At 39.7% G+C, this 18,503-nt stretch overlaps 1 protein-coding gene across 9 annotated transcripts in view; it reads right to left on the bottom strand.

Moving 5' to 3' along the window:
• MYO3B (myosin IIIB) overlaps window positions 1-18,503 on the bottom strand; it is a 234,365-nt gene that overhangs the window by 178,711 nt on the left and 37,151 nt on the right. For all 9 annotated transcript variants that reach the window (XR_010306704.1, XM_064163275.1, XM_064163206.1 and 6 more), the window contains exons 5-7: window positions 16,964-17,068; window positions 16,598-16,697; window positions 11,108-11,184 (exon numbers count right to left, since the gene is read on the bottom strand). Coding sequence is in view for 8 of the 9 variants with exons in the window: in XM_064163275.1 (XP_064019345.1) it covers window positions 11,108-11,184; window positions 16,598-16,697; window positions 16,964-17,068 (282 nt within the window). In the remaining variant the exon portion in view is untranslated. The remainder of the gene's footprint in view (window positions 1-11,107; window positions 11,185-16,597; window positions 16,698-16,963; window positions 17,069-18,503) is intronic.

Consider the following 18,503-nt stretch of genomic DNA (forward strand, 5'->3'; position numbering starts at 1 on the left):
GATGCCTTTCTCCTCAATTTTTCCAGGTCAGTATTTCTTTTCATACCCTACTGACTGTGGCACTTCCCCTTTATTGCTGTAATGTCAAAGAATCTTCTGACAGAGTATTAGACCAGTGTTTCTCAACTACTGTCTGAAGAACACCAGTGATCTATGAGACACAATAAAGTAGTCAGCAAAATGCCTGCAAACCATCTGAGAAAAAAACCTAGGTCCCCATTCCCCTATATATCAACTATCAAATAAATAGAAGAGGAAAAAAAAAACCATGAAAGGAAACACTGCAAAGAAGACTCAGGGATTTTTTTTCTTCAACTTGAAGAGGCAGTTTTGTAAGCCAACATCAGGCTTTTCAGAATTGTCACAGCAAGATAGCTTTCCCATCTCCCTTTCTTTTCAACAGAATATCTTACGTGAAAGCTATGAAATATTTTTTGGCTCTTCTAAGAGTTCATTGATCATATCCCAGAGATCCCTGTAACTCTTCAAAAAGATGCTTTTTGCTGTGCAGTAGATAACGACACAACTGAAGCACAGTGATTTAAACCACCACCCTTATTTCACAGGCCTAGGTGATAATTTCATTTCCTTACACCATGCCTTAGAGAGTACAGAAATCAAATCTGATCTAACAGCTTGTAAGAACAACAAGGTGGAAATCCATCATCACGGATACTTCAGCAATATATTTTTAAGAGGCCATATTTGCTATTGGTTAGAGTTTCCTTCATTGCATTGAAAGGGACGCTTGTGTTTCTTCACTGTTTTTGTTTCTTGATGCAGTTCCCCAAATCATCTGTATGCTCAGGGGCACTTCCTCCAAAAGACAAGAACAAACAAACAAAACCCCCTTAAATTACAACCCAAAACCTCCAACTCTCCAAAACCCCCCAATCAAAACAAAATAACGCAAATAAACTTCCGAAGTCGTGACTCAGAAATTGCAAGTAGCTTATCCATACGCGACTAAGTGACCACACTGTGGTATCCTTTCTCTTTAAAGGTGTGAAAAATATTTCTCTACTTATTTAAAAATCTGCTAGGGCCCATCTCCTGGAGGTGACTACCTCAGAAGTTGCCTTATTCTCTTTTCAAGTTCTTTTTCTATTTGTTCTCAAACCTTACGATGTTACCATTGTGAAGAGCAGGAAAAGAAGGACTCGCTCAAGGTCACACTGGACTCCACCAGCAGTGCCACAAACACAGCTGGTATCCCACATTCAAAGATACCACACCACAATGTAAGCACCACAACTGCTTCTAACCACAGGCCAATGGCAAAACTTGTTATGTACCACACTTTTAGAATCTTTAACAAGCAACTCTAAAATGACACAAAAATCAGAGGGCTTTAAACTTGTAATGAATGGGGTAAAGAAGGTACACTGCAACTGCTGTCTTAAGAAAGAAAAAAACCTGATTGAACTTCTCAGCTTCACCATATATTACCTACCAAACACAGAGAAAGGCAGGCATAAAACATCTTTGTTTTCTACTCCACAGCTCCAGTAAATATGGTACATGGCAGTAAAATAACACTATGGGAAAACACTGGCATTGTAACTAAGGAGAATTAAATGCTATCAGATTCTCTTCTATTCTAACATCAGAGCCTGCAGTTCCATCTTTTAGAAGAATATTCCCTTTAATCTGCATTTTCCTGGTTCAACAGCAACAAAAAAAATCAGCCAATGGACCATGCAATTCAATATGTTTTAGACAGTTAATTTAACTATAGTGAGACCAGCCTCACAGAAAATGTACAAAATTAATTGCTTTTCTGGCATAGCACATGCAGCATGTATATGAATTTCGTGATCATTTTGGTTTGAAATAACTTATTGAATTCTGTGGAATTTATTTATTAGAATCTTATCCATTTGTGCAGCACTGAGAAACACAAATGCCTCTAATTTTTAAAGCAAGAATCAAATTTTACATCTTTTTCCCTCATTGAAAGGTGCATATTGTCAGTTTGTATGTTGGCTAGCAGACAACACTCTACCTTGAAATCTAAAGAAGAAAAGAGTTCTCTCAGTCCTACTTTACAAGCTAAATCCTTGGGAATGCCCTGCTCCTCTTTTGTCTTGATAACTATTGCAACTACCTGCAAAGCAAAAAAAATCTCTAAAAGCAAAATACAAAGAGGAAAAATGTCACTGACTTATCTTTTATTATGTTCCTGTCTCTACCAGGGACTTGAGAGATACTTTTTTTCCTTGGAAACATCTGTCCTTTTCAGTTGGAGATCTGGAGTTAAGAGTGCTTATCAGCACTGCTAATGCCTGCCTGCCTAGTGAGGCTTGAAGACAGAGCCCAGAATCAAGTAAAGAAAATGCTGCTTCCTTTCTCTACCTGTACCTATTTTATAATCAAGCAAAATCCTTCTCCGCTTGTACAAGCAAATAAAAAGAGGTAGTTTGCTTTGCTGCAAACACCATGTTCGTGCTCAGTCTTCTTCAGGAGGCGATGTAGTTAATGTTGAGATTTGCCACTAAACACTATAGGAATAAGCACCAAGTCTTTAACTTCGGCTTGGGCTGGTTACCTGCACACTGTGGTCCAGGTTACTAAGGAGACAGGCCTTTACACTGGCTGTAGTTTCATGATGATTTCATGCCTAGCCACACTGCTGCAGGATGAAAAGCATCTAAACACCAGACAAAGAAAGAGACAATGTGATAGCAGTTGTCAACACTAATTGTGCCGAGGGTCACACCGGGACAGAGTGAAGTGGGAGGGAATTCACTGGCATAGCAAAGCACATACACATACCAGGGACACTAACTGGAGGGAATTTAGAGTAGCCAGTCATTAGGCATTCTTTGTGATTCATCTCTTCTACAGAAACTTCACAGAGATACACAAGATGATTCACACCCTGACAGTAAGACTTCATATTCAAGAATATAATTGTGCTTGTTCTGTAATCAATGTGAAGATTTCTCTGAACTTCAGCAAGCCCTGAAGGAGATCACAGATGGATTTAAAAGAAGGAAAACCAGGTAGTACAAAGAACTAGCTTTTACAGTGGTCATACTGATTTGTGGACAGAGAAGAAGCTGTGTATTTCACTGAAGCAAAATGCATCAAATCCTTGTAAGTCTACCCAGAATTATTAGATATGAACTTCCATTTCTCCTCAGTGCATACCATTCACGTGCAAAGTGGAGCTGCAAGCACACACAATACCAAAAACAGCAGTGCAGATCTGCTACCTGGAGATGACTGTGACCCAATTAGTGCTGGGGACCTGCTTGCAGAAAGGAGTCTGGAGTTAAAAAGGTTGATGCTCCTGAAGAAAGGCAGTGGTGTAGTCAGCTGATGTAGCTAACTAAGCAGCTTATGAGGTGTGTGAGCATAATGCTGAAAAGCACTGCGCATGTAAAATGAATGAATGTGGCACAAAACTGTTCCCCTTGCTGCAAGGAGAACAGAATTGCTAGCTATGCAAGGCAAATGAAATAAACCAGCTGAACTTCTGTGCTCCATCTGACGGTATATAACCTAACAATTTATCTACATAGCAAACACAAAAGCAAGTAAAATTTCTACACACTGGGGGCACACTGAATAATCCAGACCAAAGTGATTCCAATCTACCTCTATTCCTCCCTCGCTTCCTATTTCACTCACTCCCTTCCCTCAAGCACATTCATATAATTAGAATAAAAAAGAGCAAATCTGTAATTTAAGCTGATTCCCTCATTTTCTTCTTTGGATTTCAATTCCTTATTTATCATCCTTATTTATCATTGTTTCACCATATACAACAAAAATGATTATGTTGTCAGAAATGTCACCAAAACAAACATTTACTAATTTAAAACATTGTGTAAGTAATTCCAACAACATATTTTCAATGAATCAACATTAATATCATGAAATCAATTTTTATTTTCAACTCACCCAAGTGAAAGATTTCTGACACCATTACATCGCAGTTAGCAGTAAACTACACTTGCAGGGAGATACAAAGCTTACTACACCAAATGATACCATGAGGAAAACCAGACCACCTCTTGAGCAAACAAATCTGGTTTGCTTTTTACCACAAGACCATCACAACTTCAACACTAGTAATACCAGTGTCACTGACATGTTGTTTCTGACCCACAGATCTATTCCTGAGCAATAAGGATATATGCCACACCCTTCAAAGAGATTTGTAAATGGTGTTTCACAAAGAAATGAAAAACTTAGGCAGCTCCACCCTCGTAAGTAAACACATTTCATGTAAGGGAAATGTGCAGGGGAGTGTGGCACTGGAGTAATTTTCTATACAGTTTTTGGTTTGGTTTTGTTTAAAAAAAGAAAAAAAATCTTTAAATAGTCTATATGAAAGTTTTACAGCCCCTCCACAGCTGCTGTTTAGAAGAAAACAAGCATCTCCACATCTCTTCATAAGATTATGGCCATGTTATCAAGGTTACTGCAAGGGTTCCCTGAGGTTCCCTCCAGCTGCCACATCCTCTTCAATCCACTCTTATCAGGCAGCCCGTGAGGAGGATGAGCCCTCCTAGAGGCAAAAGAGGAGGTGACTCATTCTGCCAGACTCTGCTTTACAGGGAGAGCTCACTGGTGCTCTCTTGCTGTGCTCTTTGCCTCTCTTGTGGTCCATCTCCTTTAAAGGCACTTCCTTATTCCAATTAATCTTTTTGAATTCCACTGCTTTCTTTCTTGACCATAAGCAACTTCAACATAACTCTTCACTATGGCTGCTTGTTAAAGCTTGGGTTTGAGAACCACAGAAGATTAAGTGTGGAGAAGAGAACCGGGCAGAAACCGCTGTTCCTTTTGTTTCTTTATTAAATTCCTACAGATCTGTGTTCCCAAAATGATAACTTCATTTAAATCATGCCAGTCAACTACTCTCACAACAGTGGCATCTCAGAGCCACATTTTAGTCTGATGTGGCCATTTAGAGACCTGATTGTAGCCCTCATTCTGCCAGCAACCTGCTCCAAAACCTTAATCAAGTCATTCCACTTCCACGTCCCTCAGTTCTTCCACACGAGTCTTGCCCTGTTTATTTAGAGCCAACAGCTCCTACTCTTCCCCCCAGCCCACACTTTGCCTCCCCATACTTACACTGGGGCAGTTCCATTCTGGCCTGCCCATTTCTATTTACCACATAACACCACAGAACTGAACTCAACTCCAGTGCTGTATTTCAAGGTGACAGCTAAATATGCCCTGAAAATAATGTCTAACACCGCAGTGTCCCACTCCTGAAAGCAGGGATGCAATTTCAAAACATATGTCAACTGGACAATTCTTTTACACCTTAAGCTTAAATGTACTATCACAAAAACAGTCAAATTAAACAAGTAATTGCTCAAATCACAGTGTAACAAAAAACTATGTTATGAATGACTGAATCCTATCATCCCTTATCTTTACTATTTCCCACACTTATTTTTGTTACTAAATGTGAAATTCTCAAGTTAATTAATCATGATGCCAGATAAATACAAATTCTTTAAAAGCAGCAACAGCAATTTTCTCTATTCCCATCTGTGAAGTTTCTTCTTAAGAACAATCAGTTGTCTTTTGCAAACTGTATCTTCGATCTTATCTTATTTACTGTAAAACATTAGGTCAAAAAAACCCCACCACACTGTAATAAGAGCTAATTCAATAATCTATCACTAGCTGTAACAATAGTTATTACACCCTCATGGACAATGTTATGAGGAAGAGGATGCCCAGGGAGGTGGTGGAAGCCCCGTTCCTGGAGGTCTTTAAAGCCAGGCTGGATGGGGTTCTGAGTAGCCCGATCTAGTCTGAGGTGCTCCCACCCATGGCAGGAGAGTTTGAACTAGATGATCCTTGAAGTCCTTTCCAGTCCTGACAATAGTATGTTAATTTTTTTTTCCTTTTTAGAGAAGGTACATAGTATGCTATGCTTCTTTATCATAAAATATGCATGCTGTTTCACTGGAAAATTGTTTTCAAACAGTGTTCAAGCAGAAAGAGAAATGTATATACATTCTTGAAATCTATATCCTATTTTACTTACTAGTGGATTCCTACAGTTCATTATAAATCAGCAATTACAAGATTCCATGCTTAGTTGGAATTCAAAAGTGTAGGGAAAATGTGCATATCAGGAGAGCTAATTTTAACTAATAAGCCATTGAGAACTAGAGATATTAACAGGATGCTGACCCTGAGCCCTGTGATGCGAGCAAATAAGCTTGGTTGAAGTGTGACAAAATGAGAACACATTCAATAGTTTCAGGGAAATGTACCACTGTACTTAGAATCATAGAATTAACCAGGTTGGAAGAGACCTCCAAGCTCATCCAGCCCAACCTATCACCCAGCCCCAGCCCAGCAACTAGACCATGGCACTAAGTGCCTCATCCAGGCTTTTCTTGAACAGCTCCATTGTCTCAAATTTAGATTTATTACATAGATATGTATGTGTAGATTTAAAGTCTGAAAAAACACAAATGAACACTGGAAGGGGAATTTCAACTAGGCACCTATTGTTCTTACACTTCAGATGCTCAGATGCATACATTTTATCCCAGAAAGATTCAGGAGGGGGAAGGAAGAAAGGAAAGCAATCTGTTGTCTCTGAGGTAGTCTTACTGATAATTGTTTTATAATGGCAAAATGGTAACAAATAGCCAACAGACGGAGTTGACACAGCTTAAAATAATACTGTGACATTTGAAAGCCCTCCGAAATCAAGAGGAAAACAGACTCAAGATTTTACTGCTGGTTAACTCACTGTTACAGAATTTGTATAGCCTGACCAATATCTCAGCCTTGCCAACTGTCACGTATCACATTTCAAAACATAATTATTCAAAGGATCAATTATGTTTTCATTATATTCCATTTAAAACATAAGTATGAATGCAGCATTGCAATTTTTCAGTAGTTATGTGTAAAATGTAACAGTGTATTCCCTGTGGTTTTAAATTACCTTCAGCATCTCTCCAGTTCTTTCTGACTTCAGATATCTTTTTCCATTTCTGTTCTTAAAATTAGATTATTATGTTTGTGAAAAAGGAAAAATGTAATTCCATTTGATCTAGATTTTGTTCAGTTTTGCACTGAAGGGTGAAAACAAGTGTGATGGTTTGGGTGTTACCCACCCCCACACACTGAAGAAAATCACCCAGACTAAGCTTAGTTGATCTGGAAATAGAATGAAGCCTTATATTTACAGCTCAGCACAATACACAAGCAGGTGTTTACAATATATACAGCTATATGCAGAAATACACAAGTTGAAAGAAGGAATACAGAAACACAACAGCCCTTCCAGAAACCAGAGTCCCCGGGAGGGGCTCTCAACCACTCTTCCACCTTCCTCCCACTCCTCTACCTTACCCCAGACTTTGCCTTACATTTAAGATGAGTTTGGAGGGTCAGACAAGGGGTTAGGAAGCAGAAGGATTAGCCAGACAAGTTAGAGAAGTGCATGCAGCCCCAGAGCCCAGAGGGAGACTCCCTTATCTATGTTTGTGTTCCTGTTGTTACACATCTCATCAAGCCTACGAGTGAAGTAGACATCACCACTGTTTCCTTTCCTCAGCCTATAATCCAATTCTTCTCACCAAAATATCCCAGCTAGGCTTCAAACTAGCACAATAAGACATGTTAAGTTGTATGTCAAGAGACATAAAGGCAGTTCATTTGAAGAGTTTCAAATCTGATTCCTCCTGCTAGCATTTAACACAATTTAAGTGTAACAAGAGTCTTACAGTAATTTAAGCATTTGGCAATAAGTAGCTTTAAAATCTACTGTACTTAAACTACCCTGTTTTGTTTGTTTTCTTGGGATGGCTGTATTTAGTGTTCCAGTTTTTGTATGTCTATGTGAGACAACACTAATCAGGTTAAACAGTAATGACTGATTTTCAGTGAGTCTCCTTTAAAGCTGCTCCCCCAACTGACTCATCCTTGCCAAGTTCCTCTTTTGCTTCCACATAGTCTTGATTTCCCCTGCACTTTCATTTTTCAGCAAAACTGTTGTTAATCAAATGCTCTGCTCTAAACAAATGCTCAAGGACAAATCTTCTTGATTTGTCCTGCTGCTGCTAAACAAGTCTCACAGTCGTCAGAAAAAAGAGCCTTCTAAGATGTTTTGAGTCACCCAAAACTGTTAAGCAGCTGCTTTTCGTGTTGCCACCAAGAATACTGAACAGAACACTCTACACCACCCTCAGTAACTGATATTTTCCCATGACCTTCCACTATTGCAAATACCATGCCCGCCCTTTGATACATTTTGCTAGCATCCTCTTAAAATATGATGGCTTTCCTCATTATTCAGACTGCTCCTGATTCAGGCTGATCTAAAGATTCTCATTTCCAACATATTGATCTCCTGTTTATATCCAGCTATTCATACCTGCCACCTTGACTAATCTTGCATCATTCTTCTCTGAGTTTTATTTTCCTGTGGCTTACCCTGGAAAACATTCCCTGTCAGCTTCATTGCACATTTCTGAAACACTCCTGTGGTCTCTTACTCCAAGGAGAGCTTTTTCATCCCCATCCCCCTTCAGACTAAATCCATCTTTCTCATGCTCAGTTAAGATGAGATCCTGTGCCTGCTTTATATATGAACTGAGGCTTGTAAGTTTCACAGACAGATAGAAAAAGTCCACTTACAAAAAAAAATAATTCTGTCCTCATGCTTTCTATTTCACTGATTAACACTTCCTCACTGACCAATTACTTCAGGGTATTCTGGGGACTGACAGATTCTGTACTATGTTAAAACCTCTAGGCAGCAAGATTTTTGCAACTCTTGAGTGCTTTTCTGATCTCACCACCGTCTCTAGAAAATACTGTTTCTAATAAGCTCTTATCCAAGAAAAGTTTTCAGCTCATTGCAATCCTAATATTTCATCTTTCATATAAATATTTGGCTGCACATTTAAAAAATACCAGAAAGACCTCCCCAGAAGTAAACTGCATCTTGCATGTCAGTTGAAATATATTATTCATATTGTGCTAGTTTGAAGCTAGCTGGAATATTTTGGTGAGAAGAATTAGATGATAGGCTGTGAAAAGGAAACAGTGGTGATGTCTACTGCACTCATAGGCTTGCAGAGATGTACAAAAACAAGAACATAAATACAGATAACACAGTTGTTTTCTGGCTCTAGTTGCATGCACTTTTCTCCCTAACTTGCTAACAAATCCTTCTGCTTTCTAACCCTCCTGGGTGATACTCCTAAGTCACCTTGAACAGGCAAAGTCTGGGATAAGGTAGAGGGGTGGAAAGGTGGTTGGAAGCCCCTCGTGGAGACTCTGGTTTCTGGGTGGGCTGTTGTGTTTCTGTATTACATTTTTAACTTGTATATTTCTGTCTATAGCTGTATATACTGCAAATACCTGCTTGTGTATTGTGCTAAGCTGTAAATATAAAGCTTCATTCTAATTTCCAGTTCAGCTGAGTCTAGTCTGGGTGATATTCTTAAGTGGGGGGGTAGGGGGGGTAACACCCAATCCATCACACTTAAAAGCAAAGAAAGCAACCACACTGACCTGACAACAAATGTTAATGCAACTTGTCATTTAAAAGCCATTTCAACAACAGCATAACTGATACCTGAGCATCTTACAGCTGTTCTGGAGACTGATACATCTCTGAAGTCTGATCAGCATGGTTTGCACAGGCATGCAAATGAGATACAAGTTACTCTGCACATGGCACTGGTTTGGTTCTTTTGACAAGTTTTTTCGGATCAGGAAGCATTCAAAGCTACTTCAGGTCCTGGTTTGATGTGCTACTCACATAACATACCTTGGTTACACACATTTTCAGATCAAAATTTATGCTTATTTCTTTGGCTTTTTACATCAAGAATAATTATTTTCAAGCAGAATGGGAAAATGAATTTGGTATGATTACTGCCTTTGACGAGTATTCAAGCAGAACAATACCGTAACAAATAACTTCTAATAACCCAGGATCAATAAAACATTTCAGGATCTGGCCAGTATTGACTGGAGGATTATTTTGTAAAGGTTTCAGAATGTCTTGAGCCAAGGTGATTCCATAAATAATGCTTGCACAGTGGTTTCTAAGGTATCTTGTGTCTCTTTTGTGACGTAAGCTGGTTGTTATGGAGATGGTACAGTATCAACCATTCTTTGTGAGACTGTGCAAGATTAATTTTGGATCTGTTACAGCAGCTTCTTTTCTCTGCTCAGCTATAATCAGCCTTCCTTAGAAACAGATGTATAAAAAGTACATAATGTTTTAAAATTAATTGTTTGCATAATGCTTACATGGTTTGACATACAGAAATAGCTCTGTGCCCGTATATAACACATGCAAATTTCATCCCATATTCCCCAAAATTCAAATAAGTCCAGTAGCCTCCAAAAGAAATAAGGCTACTACTGTTATATGTAGGTTTAACTTAAAAACAAACAGCTCACTCTTTTTCATTCCCTATTTTTAATTTCATAACCTATACCTTGCAAAAGTATTTTTTGTTTCTTAAAGTGGGAAGGGCAAAGGATAACATCATTCGCAAGAAATTCAGCAAAAATATATAGGGCACTTCTGTCTGTATGTCTAAGCTTTCTCGAGCTTCCTTAAACAGCAAGAAAAAAGCCATGTCTAGAGAGCAGTATGTAAAAATATGATCTATGCTATTTGCCTAGGCTGCCTGTAGATTATTTTTCTCCATTTTTAGTCTATGCTAGTCCCTGTGTCTAAGTGTGTGGGTCTTCAGTCAGCTCAGTCATATGTTCTTTAACTGAGTCTGGGTTTTGCAGAGTCCCATAGCAAGACAGGAATGCCACAACACTTCCTTTTCCCAGTCTGTGTTTAGAGGCACAGACAAGCACACCAAAACATAGATGGCTGGCTGGAAAGCAAGTTATTTGCAGGTTATCTGCACTTTTTTTGAAACATTACAGAGAAAAAAATAACAAAGATTATTATAAATCCATTTAGTATATTCTGATAGTACATTTACTGAACAGAGGGCCAGATGTAAAGTAGAACCACAGTCATAGAGGAGGAAGAGAAAAGATATCCTCTTCTCATGCTATGTGGAACTCACAAGAAAGTGCATTGCAATGAATGGAGACAACCTCAACAACAGGAATGTTTGCCTACCTCAGGTGCCATCCAAAAGGGGGTTCCCACTGAAGTGTTTCTGCGCAGCCGTGTGCTGGTGAGCTGGGCTGAAACACCTGCAACAAACAGATCCAAAAAACGTTGCTTCAAGTTTCTGTCATTTCAGGCAATTTATTTAAAGCATGTGGAAAACAACCCCCAAGCCTGGGAGTTCAGCTGCAGAATGCCTTGCCAAAGTAGGTGTGGCATTTGAACTGAATTCTTTGATTAATTTCAGCTGCTGGTTTCGTTAGAATAGCCCAGAGATTTTTTTTCTGAATGACTCAGTTTGAAGCATTTCAATTCAAACTTCAAAAATTTAATTGGCAACCAAATATCACAGAATTCTTTTCCTGCTATTTCTGTGAGTGTAAACAGGAACAACTCAAATGAGAACTTGACTTTAAAACTTCTTTCAGAAATTTATTCCCTGAACACTGCTGGCAGGAAACTTGTTCACTAGAGTATCTGGAGAGACCTTTGCACTTGCTTAAATCTTTTCCTACTGAGAAAACTACAGAAGCCCAAGCTCACACCAAAGTTTGTACTTAAGGACTTAAAGCACATTCCTAAAGCCTGTGCTTTAATGCTTCACTGACTGGAGCTGAACTACTGAAGCACAGCTGAAAAAAATTAAAAAGACCCCAAATTAGAGCAAAACCAAACAATGTTGAAATTTTAGTATGAGCTTTGACAGAAAATAATTTTCTGTGCCTTGGTTAGCATAGAATCAGACAGGGTTGGAAGAGACCACAAGGATCATCTACTTCCAACCTCCCTGCCATGGGCAGGGACACCCTCCCCTAGATCAGGCTGGCCAGAGCCCCATCCAGCCTGACCTTAAACACCTCCAGGGATGGAGCCTCAACCTTCTCCTTGGGCCACCCATTCCAGGCTCTTACCACTCATGGTGACAAACTTCCTACTCACACCCAGTCTGAATCTACCCACCTCCAGCTTTGCTCCAATCCCTCTAGTCCTGTCACTACCTGACTACACTACTTTCAGTACAATTGAATAGCAGAGCTCAGAAACATTCCAACGAATTTTCACAAACCCAACACTGACTTAAAAGCATATTTCACCTTAAGATTATTGAAAAATAAAAAACCTCAGTCTGCTCCTATGACATTACCCAGAGACAGAAACAGACACACATACAATACAGACTGCTTGATGCCAATAAGTAAGAAATTGAGACTCCTAATTTGTAAGCTAAATAACTGGACTGCTTGCTCCAACATTTAATTCTGCATTTCTTCTTCAGTGTTATTGTGAGTCTTCAGTGGTTTCCTGAGTACTGCTGTGAAGCAGTGAACAGCTAGGATCTACATCAAACCTCTGTGCATTTAACTCTGATCTCTTTTCAGCTGGGTTAATTTGTAGCTGCTGCCTAGGACACTCCAGAAGAGTACAGAATACCAAAGAGGTTAGAGCGTGGGATAGAGTGAATGAGCATGAGCATAAATGAATGACAAACCACAGACATTCTGGCTGGATGTACACTGTGAGCAACATTATTTCAAGTATATCATGCTGCGGAGAGCAGTAGAGGCAAGAAATGTGTTACAATGAAAAAGCAAGCTGTGAAGTCATGATATAAAGGCAAAACAAGAGTAAAATCTCAATCATAGCTATCTGTGTAATCTTCTCTGTGACCTAATATCCATATGCGCAGCCTTGACTATGAAGTAACTTTGTTTTCTTCAAGATTCTGTCTCATGTGGACAGAATGGATGGCATTCACTTAATAGCTTATACTCAACACTGGTCAGGCAAAACCTTGAGTACCGTGTCCAGTTGTGGGTTTCTCAGTTCAAGAGAGATGTTGAGGTGCTGGAACGTGTCCAGAGAATGGTAACAAGGCTGGTGAAGGGCCTGGAACACAGCCCTGTGAGGAGAGGCTGAGGGAGTTGGGGGTGTTTAGCCTGGAGAAGAGGAGGCTCAGGGGTGACCTCATTGCTTTCTATAGCTACCTGAAGGGAGGTTGTAGCCAGGTGGGAGTTGGTCTCTCCTGCCAGGCAACCAGCAATAGAACAAGGGGACAGAGTCAAGTTGTGCCAGGGGGAAGTACAGACTGGGTGTTAGGAGGAAGTTCTTTACAGAGAAAGTGATTGGCATTGGAATGGGCTGCCCAGGGAGGTGGTGGAGTCACCATCCCTGGAGGTGTTCAATAAAAGCCTGGCTGAGGCACTTAGTGCCATGGTCTAGACGACTGGATAGGGCTGGGTGCTAGGTTGGACTGGATGATGTTGGAGGTCTCTTCCAACCTGGTTGATTCTATTCTATTCTCACCAATTTGAGTTTTAGTTACTTATTTAGTGTATCCAATCCCATACTAAACTGAAAATTCTTTTCCTTTTGACGTGTTTTCTTCCCTCCTGATCAAACACCACATCTCCTTAACATTCCTGCAAAATGGAAGAGGATTATTAGCTCCAGAGATTAACCTAAAAATATGCAAAGCATCCATTAGTTTTGGCTATTTAATCTGAGATCTTTCCACTTTCAGGCACTCCATATGCCTCAAGAAGATCTGTGGTCCTTTCCAACCCTGCCTGATTCTAGGATTCTAATAAATCTCAGCTGCAGTTCAAGAACACTTAGCACCTCTGCAAAGGAGGACAAGACATTTCAAACTGACTACCAGGAAAATGAGGAACAGAATGGTCACTTCTAAAAAATGAAAATGATGAAATGATGAAAATGATGTGCCAATATGACACAGAAAGACTGCCAGAAGCAAGAACAATCTCCAATTGTATGCCACTCAACTGAACTGCAAGCCCCTTCTCTTCCTGAACTATGTGCAGTTTTCAATATGAATTTTCCACTTTCTGCAACAAATTAAACATTTCTATAAACAGTAACACCTGTGAGTCAGTCTCAGTTTGTTCCCAGAGTCCCTTTTGTGACTATGGCAGTGGGTTAGATGTGCAACTTAATGAAAGCTTGGTGTGTGATACCTCCTATCTGAAGCCCATGGGTGGGTATTTCTTGACATTCCCTGACTATTAAGTGTTAGGAAAGACTCAAGATTTCAATCATTTATTTTCCTGAGGTAGTTATATTTGTCATCATTTTCTATTCTTACTGTTGTAATGTCAAAAGCAGGAAAATCAAACAAACAATATATGGGATCAGAGACCCCTATAGGACAACAGAAAGGGTGGGATTCTCAGTTTTCTTGGATGTGCCACTTGCAGTTGCAGCACACTGATCTGCCTTTGGAAGCCAAAGTTCCCAGCTGAGCTTCTCCTGCAGCTGAGGCCTTTGGATACATTTTGCTCTAGGGAAAAAAGCCAACTCTCTTCCCAGATTGGAGGAGTTACCAAGATCATAGTGCCAAGATTCACCCAGATAAGAAGTGGTTCTTCCACTGTACTAGGTCAGAGACTTCAAGGTTTGCTTAAGGACACCTGTTTCTCCCAGAATTATTTTAATTGTTGCCTTAACCATTCAACTTAATGATTTTCTGTCATAGAATCAGACAGGATTGGAAGGGACCACAAGGATCAGCTAGTTCCAACTCCCCTGCCATGGGACAGGGATACCCTACCTGAGATCAGGCTGGCTAAAGCCTCATCCAGCCTGGCCTTAAACACCTCCAGCCATGGAGCCTCAACCACCTCTCTGGGCAACCCACTCCAGGCTCTCACCACTCTCATGCTCAACAACTTCCTCCTTACATCCAATCTTAATTTCCCTATCTCCAGCTTTGCTCCATCCCCCTTAGTCCTGTCACTCCCTGAGAACCTAAAAAGTCCCTCCCCAGCCCCAACTCTTTCAGTCTGTCCTCACAGGAGAGGTGCTGCAGCTCTCTGAATGTTCTCCTGGCCCTTCTTTGGACACACTCCAGCATCTCCACACCCCTCTTGTAATAGGGGCTCCAGAATTGGATGCAGTACTCCAGGTGGGGTCTCACCAGAACAGAGTAGAGGGGGAGAATCACCTCCTTTCCTAGAAGACACTGAAGAGCCTTCTGTTTCCCAACTCACTTTAGCATCTCCAATAGATTTTTGTTAACTTTGTAACATCAATATTAAATTTTATTTCCACTGCAGACATTTTGGATTTTTTAAAAAATATGACTATTTGCAGAATTTCTAAGCATGTTGGTTTACACTAATCTCTTTTTGTGTTAGTTTTTCTTTACCTTAATGCACTGCTAAACAATCATCATTGAGAATACTGTTGTGTGAATAACAGATGTTTACCTTATGCATTATATGGTTTCATTGATAAATTCTATTACTAATTATCTGTTTCTGTTACCTTTAAGAACATTTGCCATGCTATTGCATATGTATTTGTGGGCCTATAGCATTTCTTGATTTTTCCAAGGGCACATTTAAAGAAAAAGAAAAAAATATAATAGAAATTGCTGAACTGAGGCGAATTCTATTGCCAAGTGCCTTTCTATTTATTTTTCCCCAGCACACATTTCCTAAGAAGTTTCTAAACTGACAATTGTGCTAGTTTGAAGCCAGCTAGAATGTTTTGGTGAGAAGAATTAAATTACAGGCTGTGAAAGGGAAACAATGGTGATGTCAACTTCACTCATAGGCTTGCTGAGATGTATAAGAACAAGAGTATCAACATAGATAGGGTAGTTGCTCTCTGTCTGTGCTCTGGGCTGCATCTCTCTAACCTCACCCTCCGTCTGTCTGATTAATCCACTTGCTTCCTAACCTCCCTGGCTGACCCTCAATTCTTCCTTGGGCACAAGGCAACATCTGGGGTAAGGCAGAGGGGTGGAAGGTGAAAGGGTGATTTGGAGCCCCTCCTGTGGACTCAGGTTTCTAGGAGGGCTGTTGTGTTTCTGTACTGCCTTTTACCTTGTATATTTCTGTATATAACTGTATATACTGTAAATATCTGCTTGTATATTGTGCTAAGATGTAAACAAAAAGCTTCATTCAACATCCAGAGCAGGCTGAGTCTAGTCTGGGTGATTTCCAAAGTGTGGGGGGGCTGGTAACATCCAAACCATCACAACAATTCTCAAACCTAATAGCAATAATTGCAAATTAAATGGATGTTAGGTTCTGGACCCAAGGGACCATTTCACCTTCTGCTCAGAGGGAAAAAGTATGCTTAAGGCTAGCAAAATCATGTCAGAGAAGAGTGTTTCCTTTTCATATGCAAAAGACAGAGTATCTAAATTTAAATGAGGACACCCGCCCTGAAACTGACATCCCTTGTGAAATGTGAAAGGGCTTTGTAAATAAAACAGTACCTTAAGAACTATGTTTAATTACTGAATTATGTTTAAGCTTTTAAGTTAAAAAAATCTTTTGCTGATTTTTGGTTAGAACTTTTATTCTTCCTGTATCAAGTCCCTTTTCCATTCTTTCTTCTTAATATAATTCTGAGTACCCTTTGCAAAACCTCTCTCATTATGGCATTCTGCCCTCCTAAGGGAAAAGGAAACAGATGCCTTTGGCTAAACTGTGTGTATCAGGAAAATAAATGGGAAGTGGTCATTACCAAAGTCAACGAGCTTGACTCCACCTTCTGTCGTCAGGAGAATGTTGTTCCCTTTCACATCACGATGAATGATCCGGTTATTGTGCAAATGCTGAAGGCCCTATACACCAGCAGTAACAAAAATAAGGTTACTTCCTTGTTTAAAAACAATTACCCTAAAATTAAGGAATGTAATGAAGATAATAATCTGCACATACTCCATAGAAACATCTGTCCACCAGATGACATACTTGATACAACCCCTGCTGCTATAATAGCCCATATAATATTGTCAGTATTATTATACTTAATAAATGGAAAATGTATGTATGAAATGAGTAAACTGCACCCTCTGCTGTCATTACAAGCCCAGGTGAGCATCCTTACCAAGAGAGCACCATATAAAATGTATGAAATTAGAGCTTCATCCAACCGTTGGCCACACTTCAGCAGGCCTTTGACAAGCTCTGTGACAGAACCTCCATTGCATAGCTGTGGATGGGAGAGTTGTGAGGGTGAAAAAAAGAAGGCAAGACAAGTCCTCAGTTAATACACTCACTTAGGTTGTAAACACCTACCAGGCAAAACAGCACTACAACACAAGTCTGGGACCAGCTAGAGTTTCACCTTGCAGGCAACCAACAATAGAACAAGGGGACACAGTCTCAAGTTGTGCCGGGGAAAGTATAGGCTGGATGTTAGGAGGAAGTTCTTCTCAGAGAGAGTGATTGGCATTGGAATGGGCTGCCCAGGGAGGTGGTGGAGTCACCATCCCTGGAAGTGTTCATGAAAAGGCTGGATGAGGCACTTAGTGCCATGGTCTAGATGACTGGATAGGGCTGGGTGCTAGGTTGGACTGGATGATGTTGGAAGTCTCTTCCAACCTGGTGGATTTTATGATTCTATTCTATGATTCTATGTTGACACCCCACCCTATAACGTATTTTTTTAGCAATGTTAATAACATATTGCAGCAGCCTGGGTAGGGGAGGAAAGTGAAAAACAAAGATTATAAACTGTAATTTATAAAATGTAACTTTAAAAAACATATATATATACAATTAACAGGACTCTATTTTGTTGTTAAAAGAGTAATTACAGATAAAATTTAGACTGAGTTTTTCACAAGAATATGTGTGTCACCTTTTTGAAAAGCTGCACAGAGAAGGACAGACAGAAAGGATTGATGCTCCTGCTAACTGGGAGGCAACAAATTACAGTAATTTTAAACTTTCAGTCCATCAATGATCCTGCTGGCAGGCAATATAGACAGAAGCCATATCTCTATACTGAGATTTGATGATATGTGCTGCAAACAACTGAGATGAAACATTCTGATGCAGAAAACCATCTTCCTGCAAGCATTTCCCACTAATGGGCTGCCATACATCAAAAGGAGGAGGAGAGAAAGTAAAATAAAACAGTAAAACATATTCTAAAATATTGTTAGCTCAGTCCATTAGTTTACTGTCCATGCCCTCTTAAACAGCTATTCTCCTCATTCCTTTCTCTTCTGTCTTTTTCTTCCCTTAATATTCATAATTGTTCAATAAAAAATATTATGGGACAATTGACTGCCTTTCTTTCACTGAGTTCTCCCCTCTAGCTCTGGTTTTGTAGCCATTATCCTTAACAATGTTGCAGCCACACAGACATCACAGGCATTTCAATAGAAGTTCATTTCACATTCTCAATATGAAATTTAAAATACAAGAGTACAGATCAGGAGAACAGTACAAAAAGTTCTACAAACTCTCAAGTTTTGCGTCTCTCAAATAGCTTTTATGAACTGTGAACTGCTCGATCATTAATTTCTACAATATACCAAACTTTTCCTTTATGTATTACTGACTCCCTCTTGCATCAGAAATGTTCACCAGACTACAAGCTATAGTTCACAGAAATCATCAGATCACATGACAACCAA

This window comes from Pogoniulus pusillus, chromosome 2, assembly GCF_015220805.1.
Source record: "Pogoniulus pusillus isolate bPogPus1 chromosome 2, bPogPus1.pri, whole genome shotgun sequence".
NCBI classification, from domain to species: Eukaryota; Metazoa; Chordata; class Aves; order Piciformes; family Lybiidae; genus Pogoniulus; species Pogoniulus pusillus.